General features: G+C 44.8%; 1 protein-coding gene across 1 annotated transcript in view; it reads left to right on the top strand.

Annotated features, from left to right (window-relative positions):
• PRPF19 (pre-mRNA processing factor 19) overlaps positions 1 to 16,813 on the top strand; it is a 188,489-nt gene that overhangs the window by 89,963 nt on the left and 81,713 nt on the right. The window contains exon 8 of the mRNA XM_075347335.1: positions 4,519 to 4,593. Coding sequence (XP_075203450.1) covers positions 4,519 to 4,593 — 75 coding nt within the window. The remainder of the gene's footprint in view (positions 1 to 4,518; positions 4,594 to 16,813) is intronic.

Genomic DNA, 16,813 nt, shown 5'->3' with positions numbered 1-16,813 from the left:
ACATTCAAGATGCTTATTAACCCTTCAGGTGCTTCACAGTGACTAAAGCAATGTGGAAGGAAAAAATGAACATTTTACTTTTTGCAACAAAAATGTTAATTTAGCCTCAAATATTGCATATTCACAAGGGTAGCAGGATTAAATGAACCCCCAAAATTTGTTGGGCAATTTCTACTGAGCACGCAGATACCTCATATGTGGCGAAAAACCACTGTTTGGGCGCACGGCAGGACTCGGAAGGGAAGGAGCGCCATTTGACTTTTTTGAACAGAAAATTAGCTGGAATAGTTAGCCGCACCATGTTGCGTTTGGAGAGCCCCTGTTGTGCCGAAACAGTGGAGCTCCCACATGTGACTCCATTTTGGAAACTAGACCCCCTCATGGAATTTATCTAGATGTTTATTGAGCACTTTGAGCCTCTGGGGGCTTCACAAAAGTTAATAGAGTTGAGCCGTGAAAATAAAAAAAAAAAATTTTACCACAAAATTGTTACTTCAACCAGGTAGCTTTTTTTCACAAGGGTATCAGGAAAAATTAATTAGCGTATTTCATGCTGTGTTTGGAGACCCCCTGAGGTGCCGAAACAGTGGAGCTCCCCCACATGTGACCCCATTTTGGAAACTAGACCCCCATGGCATAGAAGAAAAAAAACAGAGGCAGATGAGGGGGGGGGGGGGGGCGGCAGATGGGGCGGCGGCAGATGTGAGGGCAGCGGCATATAAAGGGAGCATCTGTGATTGTGAGACGGCGGCTGGGATAGGGTGGGAGCGGACGGGAGAGGGCGCAGTGGATGCAGGAGCGGCAGAGAATCGGGAGAGGGGGGGATCGGGGGGTAGGGGAATGGGAGGCGAGATTGGGGATAGTTACCCTACAGGATGGAACTAGGCAGCTGGATCACAGGAGATGAAGGAGGCAGCAGATCGGGGAGGATGAGAGGTGGGAGAGGGAGCGCAGCACAGATCATGGAAGAGACAGGTGAGCAGAGCACAGATCACGGGGGTGAGAGGTGACGGAGAGCGGACAGCAGATCACGGGGGTGACAGGTGAGGGAGCACAGATCACGGGGGTGACAGGTGAGGGAGCACAGATCACGGGGGTGACAGGTGAGGGAGCACAGATCACGGGGTGACAGGGGAGGGAGCGCACATCACGGGGTGACGGGAGGGAGCGCACATCACGGTGGTGACGGGAGGGAGCGCACATCACGGGGGTGACAGGTGAGGGAGCGCACATCACGGGGGTGACAGGGGAGCGAGCGCACATCACGGGGGTGACGGGAGGGAGCACAGATCACAGGGTGACAGGTGAGGGAGCGCACATCACGGGGGTGACAGGGGAGGGAGCGCACATCACGGGGGTGACAGGGGAGGGAGCGCACATCACGGGGGTGACAGGGGAGGGAGCGCACATCACGGGGGTGACAGGGGAGGGAGCGCACATCACGGGGGTGACAGGGGAGGGAGCGCACATCACGGGGGTGACAGGTGAGGGAGCGCACATCACGGGGGTGACAGGGGAGGGAGCGCACATCACGGGGGTGACAGGGGAGGGAGCGCACATCACGGGGGTGACAGGGGAGGGAGCGCACATCACGGGGGTGACAGGGGAGGGAGCGCACATCACGGGGGTGACAGGGGAGGGAGCGCACATCACGGGGGTGACAGGTGAGGGAGCGCACATCACGGGGGTGACAGGGGAGGGAGCACAGATCACGGGGTGACAGGTGAGGGAGCGCACATCACGGGGGTGACAGGGGAGGGAGCGCACATCACGGGGGTGACAGGGGAGGGAGCGCACATCACGGGGGTGACAGGGGAGGGAGCGCACATCACGGGGGTGACAGGGGAGGGAGCGCACATCACGGGGGTGACAGGGGAGGGAGCGCACATCACGGGGGTGACAGGAGAGGGAGCGCACATCACGGGGGTGACAGGGGAGGGAGCGCACATCACGGGGGTGACAGGGGAGGGAGCGCACATCACGGGGGTGACAGGTGAGGGAGCTCACATCACGGGGGTGACAGGGGAGGGGGCGAGTAGCCGATCACGGGGTGAGAAGTGGGGGGAGAACAGGCAGCACATCATGGAGGTGAGGGGGCGAGCAGCACATAACAAAGGAGAGGGGGCACGCAGCATATAACGGAGGGGAGGGGGTGGTGCCGCGCAGCATATAACGGAGGAGAGGTGGCGGAGCCGGGCAGCACATAACGGAGGAGAGGGGGCGGGGCCGGGCAGCACATAACGGAGGAGGAAGCGGGCAGCCGATCTCGAGTGGAGGGGGCTGGCAGCACATCACGGAGGTGAGGGGACGAGCAGCCGATCACGAGGGAAAAGGGCCGGGCAGCAGATCGGGGGGAGCGGTGGCACTGTGGCAGATGGAAGGCGGCGGATCGGGAGGTGTGGGGGTGAGGGTGCGGGCAGCAGATACGAGGGGTGGGGGTGCGGGCAGCAGATCGGGTGGCAGATCGCGGAGGGCAGCGGCGGATCGGGAGGTGAGGGTGCGGGCAGCAGATACGAGGGGTGGGGGTGCGGGCAGCAGATTGGGTGGCAGATCGCGGAGGGCAGCGGCGGATCGGGAGGTGTGGGGGTGAGAGTGCGGGCAGCAGATACGAGGGGTGGGGGTGCGGGTGGCAGATCGCGGAGGGCAGCGGCGGCGGATCGGGAGGCCGGTTTCATACAGTGCAATGGCAGCGCGGCAACTTCCGGGTCCCATGCTCCGGTCACATAACAGCATGGGACCGGATCTTGTCGCCCTGCCATCAGGGCTGTGGAGTCGGAGTCGGAGTCGTGGAGTCGGAGTCGGAGTCGGAGCTCATTTTGGTGGAGTCGGAGTCGGTATAAAATGCACCGACTCCGACTCCTAAAATATATAATAAATTGGGGACAGGAGTGCAATGCAGAATGTGCTGAATATTTTACTAAATAATAACATTTAGTATAATGCTTATATTTAAGTGAAAAATTTATTGTAGTACAATGTGAACATCAGACATTTAATTGTTTTTATGATACAATAATCAAGATATTTGGATAGAACATAAAATATTTATTGGAATACAACTTTAGAACACAAAAAACTAATAAATTGTAAATATGTAATATATATATATATATATATATATATATATATATATATATATACAGTGTATATACACACACAAGATATATATGTAATCTACTGTATATTACATAGTGTATTACATATTTACAATTTATTACAGTTTTTTGTGTTCTAAAGTTGTATTCCAATAAATATATTTTATGTTCTATCCAAATATCTTGATTATTGTATCATAAAAATTATTAAATGTCTGATGTTCACATACACATATTCATGTACTACAATAAATTTTTCACCTAACTATAAGCAATATATGTAGGAGTCGGAGCCGGAGTCGGAGCCGGAGTCGGAGCCGGAGTCGGAGCCGGAGCCGGAGCCGGAGCCGGAGCCGGAGTCGGAGCCGGAGTCGGAGTCGGAGCCGGAGCCGGAGTCGGAGCCGGAGCCGGAGTCGGAGCCGGAGTCGGAGTCGGAGCCGGAGTCGGAGTCGGTGCAAGAGAATTTGAGGAGTCGGAGTCGGAGTCGAAGGTTTGGCTTACCGACTCCACAGCCCTGCCTGCCATTGCACTGTATACACTCACTGTGCTGGCGTGCTGCAGGGCCGACAAGTGAAGCTGATGGGGCGGTCATCGGCAACAGGTCAACTGTGATTGGAGAGAGCGGTCACAAGGCCGATCTCTCGAATCAGAGCTACTGGAGCTGGGGAAGGGTGATCCAGTGAGGTCACCCAGCTCCAACCAATGGCCAGCGCTATAGCTGCACTGGCCAGGGCTGGATTTCAATGTTTCAGTCATTTTAAATGGCTGGAACATTACAGTGGCTGTGATTGGTTGAGCGGCGTTCGTCAGCCAATCACAGCCTCCGTAGGTCCGGGGAGGAGGCACCACCCCTCCTGAGGTCAGGTACAGGTCCCCTCCTCCCCGAATCTGCGGTTTATGCTAACTTTTCGCAGTCACCGGAGGCTCCGGTGCCGCGATTACGCCATGACGGAAAGATCCGTCCTTAGTCGTTAAGGCCCAGGGCACCATGACTGATCTTTCCGTCCATGGTCGTGAAGGGGTTAAAAACATGGATTTACATGACAGACGTTGCTGGGCCAGTTAGGCAGGGAAACTAGCTGTGCATATAAAAATGTTGCTGGGTTGGGGGGCATAGACTCGAACGTGACAGATTCCCTCTTAAGCTATTTGCAAAATGGTATTTAGAGGTTTCATATATATTTGTGTACCTTTTATAATGGTCTACTACTGCTATCGTTATTTCAATGCCGATGTCAATGCTTTGTTTAAATGGTCAAACAGCTATTTACCAAGCCAGCATCTGTCTAGTGTGGAACTGTGCCTGCTCCATACACCCTACTCTTGATGTGTAGCTTAAATGTACGTTAAGGAGTTAAAATGTACACACTTAAACTTTTGGTTATGTTATGGTTGTTGTCTAATTGTTCTATTTATTTTGCAGCGTGGTAAGACAGTTCCAGAGGATTTGGTCAAGCCTGAGGAGCTCAGCAAATATCATCAAGTTTCTTCTCATGTGGTAAGTGTCTATAAGTCTTAAAGAGAATCTGTCACCAGGTTTTTGCCACCTAATCAGAGAGCAGCATAATGTAGGGGCAGAGATCCTGATTCCCCAGCGGTGTTACACTTAATCAGCTGCTTAGTGTAGTTTTGATAATCTACTGCTGTTTAAAAAGTGATTTTTATCATGAGGACTACTTGACTTGCTGCCAGGTAGTCCGGCATATTCATGAGCTCTGTAAAACTGCTAGATCTGGAGCAGAGAAAACATTAATTTTATGAAAATTACAGCAAACTGCTCAGTAAGTTACACATCGCTGGAATCAGGGTCTCTGTCTCTACATTATGCTGCTCTCAGTGTAGCAAAAACCTGGTGACAGATTCCCTTAAACCTTTTTCAGTAAAATATACCATATGTCGGGTCCTTGTCTTTGATGCTGGCTCAGAAGCGGACCCTGCATCATCGCCAGTAGATAATGGCTGTTTTACCCAGGTGTACCCTTTGCTAACTACTTAAATGCCACAGTCAAGCTCTCAAAATGGTAATTAAAAAGGCTTAACCGCGGTCACAGCCATGTCTTGTCATGGCTTCTGGGAACATGCCATGACTTTATTCCTGTGAAGACCAGGAAATGGCTGGTGTTCATAACAGACCTCAGTTATTTTTATTTATTTATTTATTTTTTAAATATTTCCTTATATTTTTACATGTTATATTATGTTTGTGTGTAGTCGGACGATCACAGGTTAAAGTACCATAAAGGGGATAAAAAGAAAAGTTCAAAGAAATCTAAAATTCCAACTGCCCCATTAAAATTAAATAAATCTAGAAAATTTTCCAATAATATCGCTCTGCCCAATCTATCAAAATATAAAATGAATTAAATTAATCAGTAAACCCTGTAAATTGCAGCAACACCAGGATAAAAAAAATGCAATAAGAGATCCAAACATCCTATCTACCCAAAAACTGTATCAATAACTGCTACAGTTCACCACACAAGCCTCTCTCAAAGCTCCAATAACCCAAAAATGACAATGCTATGGATGTGGGAACATGGCGACGCAAACAAAAACATTGTTTTTCACGAATTTCCAAATATTTTTGTTGAGTTGCGCTTTTTTGTGCAATGTCATGTCACTGTACATTTTCAGTATATTTTACTTCTTAAATGAATTGCCATTCAAAACTACAACTCCTTTTGCAGAAAAACAAACAAGCTCTCAGAAAAGGCGAAAATGTAAAATAAAGTACAAATTTAAACATAATCATGTACAATTAACATAGAAACCAGATTTAAATAGGTTAATATGGTATTATGTTATTAAATTGCTTCAGTTAGACAAGCAAGTTTACAATTGACCTGCTTTTCAATCTGATGTTGTGAAAGCTGTTATCTTTCATAGTATATAGCTGGTTTACATGGAGCTCAATCACTACTTCCTGCCAAGATTCTGACCGAGCTTGTGCAGTACCAACTTTCCAGGAAAGATTAACTAAACATGCCGGTGAGGTCTCTGAAGCACTTTTATTCCTATACAGTAGTTGACTTCTCCACTCCCTTTCCTCTCAGCTTCTGATGAGCTGCTGTTAGAAGTCTTGCAAAATGACCAGCCTACAGTTGTCACTGCAGGCAGGGCTGTGGAGTCGGAGTCGGAGTCGTGGAGTCGGAGTCGGAGTCGGAGCTCATTTTGGTGGAGTCGGAGTCGGCATAAAATGCACCGACTCCGACTCCTAAAATATATAATAAATTGGGGACAGGAGTGCAATGCAGAATGTGCTGAATATTTTACTAAATAACAACATTTAGTATAATGCTTATATTTAAGTGAAAAATTTATTGTAGTACAATGTGAACATCAGACATTTAATTGTTTTTATGATACAATAATCAAGATATTTGGATAGAACATAAAATATTTATTGGAATACAACTTTAGAACACAAAAAAACTAATAAATTGTAAATATGTAATATATATAATATATATATATATATACAGTGTATATACACACACACAAGATATATATGTAATCTACTGTATATTACATAGTGTATTACATATTTACAATTTATTACAGTTTTTTGTGTTCTAAAGTTGTATTCCAATAAATATATTTTATGTTATATCCAAATATCTTGATTATTGTATCATAAAAATTATTAAATGTCTGATGTTCACATACACATATTCATGTACTACAATAAATTTTTCACCTAACTATAAGCAATATATGTAGGAGTCGGAGTCGGAGCCGGAGTCTGAGTCGGTGCAAGAGAATTTGAGGAGTCGGAGTCGGAGTCGAAGGTTTGGCTTACCGACTCCACAGCCCTGACTGCAGGTGTCCTAATCATACTGTCTGGAGTTATGTGCTTGTTCAAATACCCTGATAGCAATATGTGTAAATATAGTGATAACAGTACACACTCCAGATCAAACTGCTTATAGGTGAATGTGATAAACAGAACTTATTCTGAGCTTTATAGTACTTGTAAGGGTGCAGTAAGACTGCAATATACCACCACGACGACTATCACATTGCAGTGCTCCGACTGGCCAGCAGCTCTTCTGTCCCGTGCATTATATAGAGTATTTCTATGCAAGCTCTCACGCTCTGGTAAGGAGTGCCACCTGCAAGTCTGAGCATTGCAATCCGATTGTCATTTGTGTTTTACAGTTATTTGACTGCTTCCTTATACTACAGATCTGCTACTCGCTATAACTGATTTTGGCCTGATAACATGCACAGAAGTGGACACAAAGGGGTTTGAATGCTAACAAACGTAACATCCTCACCTGTGACCTGTTTGCTTGTAATCAGTGTCTGTGCATAAAAGTTGAGTGAGTTTCTGGGATCCAGACTCTTACATCTTTCATCCACCCACTGATGTTTCTGGATTGTGAGTCATGGGAAAGCAAAAGAATTGTCAATGGATGTAAGGGAAACGATAGTTGAACTGTATAAAATAGGAAAGGGATACAAAAAAGAATTGATAATGCCAGTCAGCAGTGTTCAAACTGTGATTAACAAATGGAAAATCAGGGCCTCTGTAAAAACCAAACCACAATCACATAAATGTTACATTTGGAGAGGTGTAAAAATAAATAAAATTTTAAAATATTAAATTTTATGGAAATCTGCTCCAATTTCAGTTATTAATAACAATCTATATTAAGGTTAAAGGGAACCTATCACCAGTTCTTTACCCTATAAGCTGTGGCTACCACAAGTGGGCTCTTATATACAGCATTCTAACATGCTGTATATAAGAGCCCAGGCTGCTGTGTAGAACATTAAAAACACTTTATAATACTCACCTAAACCGGTCGCTGTGGTGGATGTGGCTCAGATGGAGGTCTTCGTCCTCTGGTGCCGGCGCAACCCTCCTTTCGTCCTCTTTCTGAAGCTACGGTGCATGACGCGTCTACGTAATACACACTCGCCAGTCCCGCGTATGCGCACTACAATACTTTGTTCTGCCCTGCTCAGTGCAGATCAAAATGCGCCTGCACAGGACCTGAATGCTGGCTATTGTGTATGACGTTGGACGCATCATGCACCGTGGCTTCAGAAGGACCACAGACGCAGCGACAAAGATGGCCAAAAGAGGCGGTGTCGGCACCGTTGGACGAAGACGCCCTTCTGAGCCACATCCACCGCAGCGACCAGTTTAGGTGAGTAGTATACAGTGTTTTTTATGTTGTACACAGCAGCCTGGGCTCTTATATACAGCATGTTAGAATGCTGGATATAAGAGCCCACTGGTGGTGGCCGCAGCTTATAGGACAAAAAACTGGTGACAGGTTCCCTTTAATAGGATTAAATAGACCGAAAGGAAAAAAAACTTAAAATTTTCACTTTTTATTTTCCACTAAAAATAATTATAAACATTAAAGATAAAAAACAAATAGTAAATAATTAATAGAATTACATATGAAATTTAGTTCAAATTTCCTGAAACTAATGCAACAGAATAATTATTCAATCAAGTTCCTTGAGGAAGGGCACCGCATTAGTCCCTGAAACGTATTGAGCCCAGAGTGTATCCTCCTAATCACCTACGGTGAAGGCGTAATTGCCAGAGTCATCCAACATAATCCTATCTATTTGGTGGATGCCCAAGGGAGCATTGTGAACTTGTGCTCTGGTAAAGATTCCTTTTGCTAAAACTGGAGCTGTCAGTATATTCCTGTGTAAAGGAGCTTCAGCCCGCAGCGCTGTTTTCAAGTGTTGGAACTGTGGACCGTACAGAGATTCCTCATCAGAGATCCTCCGGTCATCAGAGGTCAGACCAGATAACTTACACCGAGTACCTGCTACGGGCACGCGGTGTATTCTGACTTCCCTATCTCGCTCCAGGCTGTCAGCCCTGGAGATACTTGGAGCGCAGGGAGGTCTGATAATATAGGAAGAGAACTATCTCCACCCGGTCAAACTTTCAATATTAACAATAAATAATAAGCGGTTAAAGGTATTTGGGCAGCAAATAAACCACCATGGATCTTTAGCAAAAAGTATATATTTTAATGAACACTATATATAGACTTTGATGCAATTGCGACCAGACTTTTAAAAACAGTAATTTTTCAAGGAAGTTTTATATAAGAATCCAGATAATCATTTAAACCTTTTTTCCCCTCCTTTTTTTATCGCACTAAAACAATATGGTACAAACATAAACCCTGTGATTATGTATAATAGTAGACTGTGAACTATAGTTGCTAGCCGCCGGCCGGGGCTATATTTTATATATTTATAGGGGTTTTTTTAACATTTTTTTTGATTGAATAATTATTCTGTTGCATTAGTTTTAGGAAATTTGGACTAAATTTCATATGCAATTCTATTAATTATTTACTATTTGTTTTTTATCTTTAATGTTTTTAATTTTTAGCGGAAAATAAAAAGTGAAAAATTTTAAGTCTTTTTCCTTTTGGTCGATTTAATCCTATTGACCTTAATATAGATGGTTATGAATAACTGAAATTGGCGCAGAGTTCCATAAAATTTTGTATTTTAAAATGTTATTTTTACACATGATTTAATTCCCTTGACAAAATAAGGGTGTTTGCCAGTGTCTAGCTGCCGACCAGGTTACATAGGGTATAGCGCTAGGACTATATTATTTGGAATTATAATTTACATTTGGAGAGGTGTCAACAAGGCCTATCATGAAAGGAACACCATTCCTACTGTAAAGCACGGAGGTGGATCACTGATGGATGTGTGAGCTACAAAGGCACAGGAAACTTGGTCACAGTTGAAGGAAAGATTAATGCAGCATGTTATCCGCAAATACTGGAGGCACGTTCAGCCTGGAAGCTGCGCATGGGTCGTACTTGGATGTGCCAACGTAACAATAATCCAAAACCCAAGGCCAAGTTGACCTGTCATTGGCTACAGCAGAACATAGTGAAGGCTCTGGAGTGGCCATCTCAGTCTCCTGACCTAAATATCATTGAGCTACCCTGGGGAGAAGTCAAGCGCGCAGTTTATGCAAGAAAGCCCAGGAATTTACAGGAACTGGAGGCTTTTTGCCAAGAAGAATGGGCAGCTTTACCATCTGAGAAAATAAAGGGTTTCTGTCACGCTGTACTCTAAGATGTACAATAGCAGTACAGCGCAGTAATGTGGGACTGAGAGGATTCCTGAAACTATCTGAGAAGGTAGTTAGCTGGTAAACCACTAGGGGACGTAAAAGTGGTGGAAACGTATGAGCAGGGAATTCCCTAGCAGAGGTAATACTAGTCAAGCCCACCAGATGGCAGTAGAATAGTCAGAAAGCCGTGTCACAACATGAGGCCTTGTAAATACACAAGGGCAAAGTCTAAACGTAGTCAGAGGGAAGCAAATAGTCAGTAGCCGGGAAATCAGAGCCTAGAAGCGAGGGGGAGTGGGAAGACAAGACAGATTTAAGGTATACAGATAAGGAACCAACAGGGAGACAGCGGGAGAGACACTGATGGAAACAGACAACAGAGGAGGTTAACAGGTCAGGTGAACACGGAGGTCAGGAAGGGGCAGGGCAGACAACAGGTCACTCAAGAGCAGAACACAGCAGAGCCAGAAATATCACTGGCGAAGTCCAAGAGAAACAGTGCCCTGATAAAGCAGCTTGACCTCCAGAACGAGGCAGGAAGGATTAACCCCTAACGTGACCTGCATCAGAAGTGAAACTAAAAAAAAGGCTCAGCTCCAGCTGAGCCAGGAGTCAATCATGACAGTTTCATCCACAACTACCACAAAAGAATTCAAGCTGTCATTTGATGTTAGAGGGGGCAATACATGGTATTAAAAACTGGGGTATGTGAACGATTGATCAGGGTAATTTGGCTGTTTTTGGTTCTCACTAAGATGTGAAAAGAGAAAACACAGTAGTTTGACAATAAATAGCTTCACCCAACCACTAACCAGGAGTGGAATAAAATGTTTTGTGTTATTATTCATATTTCTCTAAAACGGCCAAGAAAGAAAAAAAAATATAAAAAATCTGTCAGGGTATGTAAACTTTTCAGCACAACTGTGTGTGTGTGTGTGTGTGTGTGTGTGTGTGTGTGTATAATATATGTAAATATAATATATTTATTGGAAATGCTCTCTTGGTGAGTTAGTTATCTATTAGCCTGCCAGAAACAATTAAACGAATAGACCGCAGAGTTGTGAACTAATGAAGAGACAACTTGAGAATACCACTTTAAATCTATATTGCTCTCAGACTGAAAAATGCATTTCTATAGGTAGCAAGTATAGAAAAGAAAAATTAAACCCCACATGGCGAGCACCTACAGCTTTTACATGAATACATGGTAAAAAAGCATTTAGGCTATGGGCGCACTAGAAAAGTGAATTTTCTCAAGAAAATTTCTTGAGAAACTTCTGAGAGTTGAAGATTACCGCACCAAATCCGCGGGAAAAACGCATGCGTTTTTCCCGCGGTTTTTCCGCAGGTTGGTCCCTGCGGTTTTTTTTTATGCTGAACTGCAATAAATAATATAGATAATAGATAGATAATCGATATACAGATAATGGATAGAGGGAAAGATAGATGAATAGATAGATAGATGAGTAAGACCTATATAATGTTCCACCCCCCTGCATATTCTAAGCTGGCACCCTTTAGTGACTTTCATGTGGCACTAAAGGGTGCCTAGACTTGTATTTAGCCAAATTATAAATAAATAATTAAAAAAAAAATGACGTGGGGTTCCCCCTAGTTTTGTAGCCAGCTAGGGTAAAGCAGACGGCTGCAGCCTGCAAACCACAGCTGACAGCTTCACCTTGGCTGGTAATCCAAAACAGAGGGCACCCCACGCTGTTATTTTACATTAAATAATTTTAAAACAAAAAACGTGGGGTCCCCCCAAATTGGATCACCAGCCAAGGTAAAGCAGACAGCTGGGGTCTGATATTCTCAGACTAGGGAGGTCCACTGTTATTGGACACTCCCCAGCCTAAAAATAGCAGGCTGCAGCCGCCCCAGAAGTGGCGCATCCATTAGATGTGTCAATCCTGGCGCTTTTCCCCAACTCATCCCATTGCCCTGGTGCGGTGGCAAATGGGGTAATATATGGGGTTGATGCCAGATGTGTAATGTCACCTGGCATCAAGCCCTGGGGTTCGTGATGTCAGGCGTCTTATCAGATACCCGACATCACCAACCCAGTCAGTAAGAAATAAAAAATAGACAACAAAAAAAGTTTTATTTGAAAAAAAACACTCCCCACATTCCCTCTTACACCAATTTATTGACAAGAACAATCAAATCCTGGTCCGGCGTAATCCAATAAGGGGGGGGGGGGCCACGGCGATCCATACCATAGTCCCTGTCCCAGTCCATGAAGAACAGAATGTTCCCCATTGGCTGGGAGAGCAATGCAGTGACCTGAGCTAACATCAATGGGTCAGCACAGGTCACTGCAGGGCATGACAAGTGCTGCTGTCAGGAGGATAGATGAGATCATTACCTGCTGTGATCATCTCCTGCAGTCCTGCCATCAGCGCTGTCACTGCCTTCTATGCCCGCCGCATTGTCAGCAGTATCGCGAGAGCCCGTGACGTCACCGCTAGTGACAGTCTCGGGCCGCTCGCGAGACGGGCATAGAAGGCACTGACCGCGGTGACGTCAGGAGGCAGGAGATCGTCACAGCAGGTAATGATCTCATCTCACCTCCTGACAGCAGCGCTCGGCATCCCCGCGGCTGCACACACTGCTGTGTGTCAGTGTCTGCCTGCGCTGCAGTGTGACAAGCAGCCGATACTGCGGGCAGTCACTGACTCAGGTGTGCAGGCAGCCGCGGGGCCGGAGCGGGACACAGACTGCACGGGCACCCGCCGGACGTCACACGGAAGTGCTTCTGTGCGGCGTCCAGGGAGTGTGACGTCTGTGTTTACTCTGCTCCGCTTCCTCTTCCTGGCATAATGACATCCCTCCCTGCAAAACCGCAGGCAGCGATGAACATTACCGCAGGTAAATCGCGGCTATACCGGGGGTATACCGCACATGATTTGCTACCTGCGGTATACCCCCGGAATTTCGCGATTACATTACAGTGAATGGAGTGAAATTCCAGGGGTATACCGCAGGTACCTGCGGAAAAGAAGTGACATGCACATTTTCTCGAGAAATTTTCTCAAGAAAATCTTCACAAAGAATTTTCTTGAGAAAAAAACTCAGCGTGCGCACAGCTATTTTTTTCTCCATAGGTTTTGCTGGTAAATGTCTGCAGAAAGATTTCAAAGATTTCTCAAGAAATTTCCGCAGCAAAACCGCGGGTAAAACGGCCTAGTGCGCACATAGCCTTAAAATGTATCCGTCACAGGAATCTGTCCTTTGACGCATTCCAACGGATTCCGCTCCTATAGGCTTCCATTATAAAAACGACGGAATCCTGCACATCGCGTTTTTTCGACGCTCTGAAAAAACGCTACTTGCTGCCACCCAACAGTCAGTCATTCCACAAGTGATCCGTCGTGTGGCGGATGCAACGCAAGTCGCAATCCGTCCATACAAGTCTATGGGGGAAACACTGTATGGGGAAATACTGTATTTCCTCAAGGCGACGGATTGCAACTGATGCAAAATGACGCAAGTGTCAAAGCAGCCTATTGGATTTTTTTGTGCTGGAACTGCTGCCTCAGATTATCCAAAGTGAAAAAGGACTCTTCTTCCAGAGCTTTCACCGAATAACGTTAAATTATAGATGAAGATCTCAGATGGCGCTCCCAATCAATCTAGCCAATTTCGCCATAAAAAAATCAACATTTTATTTATCAAAGGCACATACATATGGCTACATTTTTGTGCATACTGTAAAATGAAAAAAACTTTAGACTACGCGTTTCGGCTTGCTCCGAAACTTTAGGTCAATGTTATGTTAAAAAATCTCTACATGTACATATCTGCATACTGCTCCTCTGCTATAAACCCTCTGTTGGTTGTTTGAATGCAAATGCTCCACAGGAGGACGGATATCCAGATTTATTGATTCAGCCCCCAATCTGATGTGATTTAAATATATTAACCCCTTGGTTGTAAATTCTATCTAATACATCATAACTAAAAAACGTTTTTTGTTTTTTTTCTTATATATATACATATATAATATCAATATATAATTATGAAAACATATATTATAAATTCTCTGCAATCATGCATGGAGAAAAAAAAACTGTTAGTCTGTGAGAGTCTAGTTTACCTCAACAGCTGGTTACAGGCTGGCACCATTGATGGTTTCCAAAGTGTAATGCGGGCGTCTCACGACGATATATCTAACGAGATGTCGGCGGGGTAACGTTGTAAGTGATGCACATCCGGCATCGTTAGTGATATCGTAGCGTGTGACAGCTATGAACGAGCAGAAATACTCACCTTCTCGTTCATCGCTGACACGTTGCTCATTTTCTAAAAATCGAATGTCCTGTTGTTCACTGTTCCCGGGGCTGCACACATCGCTCTGTGTGACACCCCGGGAACGATGAACACAGCTTACCTGCGTCCTGCAGGCAATGCTGAAGGAAGGAGGTGGGCGGGATGTTTACGTCTCGCTCATCTCCGCCCCTCCACTTCTATTGGCCGGCCGCTGTGTGACGTCGCTGTGACTCAGAACGTCCCACCCCCTTCAGGGAGTGGATGTTCACCGCCCACAGCGACGTCGCTCAGCAGGTAAGTGTGATGGGGGTTTAACGACTTTGTGCGCTTTGGCAACTAATTGCCTGTGACGCACAAACGACGGGGGCGGGTACGATCGCAGGATAGATCATATCATGTGACGCTCGCATTAGGCTATGTGCGCACTTTGGTTATTTGGTTGCAGAAATTTCTGGACCAATATTCTGCATCTCTTTTGCATGTGTTTGTTGCTTGCGGTTTTGTAGTGTTTTTGGACACCAATGAATGCTATAGACCTAGATAATAATAGATAGATAATAAAGATAATAAAGAGATCTAGCCAGACAGCTACAGTTAGGTCCAGAAATATTTGGACAGTGACACAATTTTCGTGAGTTGAGCTCTGCATGCCACCACATTGGATTTGAAATGAAACCTCTACAACAGAATTCAAGTGCAGATTGTAACGTTTAATTTGAAGGTTTGAACAAAAATATCTGATAGAAATTGTAGGAATTGTACACATTTCTTTACAAACACTCCACATTTTAGGAGGTCAAAAGTAATTGGACAAATAAACCAAACCCAAACAAAATATTTTTATTTTCAATATTTTGTTGCAAATCCTTTGGAGGCAATCACTGCCTTAAGTCTAGAACCAATGGACATCACCAAACGCTAGGTTTCCTCCTTCTTAATGCTTTGCCAGGCCTTTACAGCCACAGCCTTCAGGTCTTGCTTGTTTGCGGGTCTTTCCGTCGTAAGTCTGGATTTGAGCAAGTGAAATGCATGCTCAATTGGGTTAAGATCTGGTGATTGACTTGGCCATTGCAGAATGTTCCACTTTTTTGCACTCATGAACTCCTGGGTAGCTTTGGCTGTATGCTTGGGGTCATTGTCCATCTGTACTATGAAGCGCCGTCCGATCAACTTTGCGGCATTTGGCTGCAATTCATCCGGCTACTCTTGTCTGCTGTTATGTCATCAATAAACACAAGTGACCCAGTGCCATTGAAAGCCATGCATGCCCATGCCATCACGTTGCCTCCACCATGTTTTACAGAGGATGTGGTGTGCCTTGGATCATGTGCCGTTCCCTTTCTTCTCCAAACTTTTTTCTTCCCATCATTCTGGTACAGGTTGATCTTTGTCTCATCTGTCCATAGAATACTTTTCCAGAACTGAGCTGGCTTCATGAGGTGTTTTTCAGCAAATTTAACTCTGGCCTGTCTATTTTTGGAATTGATGAATGGTTTGCATCTAGATGTGAACCCTTTGTATTTACTTTCATGGAGTCTTCTCTTTACTGTTGACTTAGAGACAGATACACCTACTTCACTGAGAGTGTTCTGGACTTCAGTTGATGTTGTGAACGGGTTCTTCTTCACCAAAGAAAGTATGCGGCGATCATCCACCACTGTTGTCATCCGTGGACGCCCAGGCCTTTTTGAGTTCTCAAGCTCACCAGTCAATTCCTTTTTTCTCAGAATGTACCCGACTGTTGATTTTGCTACTCCAAGCATGTCTGCTATCTCTCTGATGGATTTTTTCTTTTTTTCAGCCTCAGGATGTTCTGCTTCACCTCAATTGAGAGTTCCTTAGACCGCATGTTGTCTGGTCACAGCAACAGCTTCCAAATGCAAAACCACACACCTGTAATCAACCCCAGATCTTTTAACTACTTCATTGATTACAGGTTAACGAGGGAGACGCCTTCAGAGTTAATTGCAGCCCTTAGAGTCCCTTGTCCAATTACTTTTGGTCCCTTGAAAAAGAGGAAGCTATGCATTACAGAGCTATGATTCCTAAACCCTTTCTCCGATTTGGATGTGAAAACTCTCATATTGCAGCTGGGAGTGTGCACTTTCAGCCCATATTATATATATAATTGTATTTCTGAACATGTTTTTGTAAACAGCTAAAATAACAAAACTTGTGTCACTGTCCAAATATTTCTGGACCTAACTGTATATAGACATGCAACCATATAGATATAGAATTGCTCAACCCCCCTGACATATAATAAAATTACCTCTTATGGAGCTTATTGGACAGCTTTTTATGATTACATTTTTCGCATTATAAGACGCACTTTTGTTCCCTCAAATTTTAAGGGAAAGTAGGGGGT

Source organism: Anomaloglossus baeobatrachus, chromosome 5, assembly GCF_048569485.1.
Source record: "Anomaloglossus baeobatrachus isolate aAnoBae1 chromosome 5, aAnoBae1.hap1, whole genome shotgun sequence".
Taxonomy (NCBI): Eukaryota; Metazoa; Chordata; class Amphibia; order Anura; family Aromobatidae; genus Anomaloglossus; species Anomaloglossus baeobatrachus.
The sequence above is the reverse complement of the archived record's forward strand: the minus strand, read 5'-3'. Positions and strand labels throughout refer to the sequence as shown.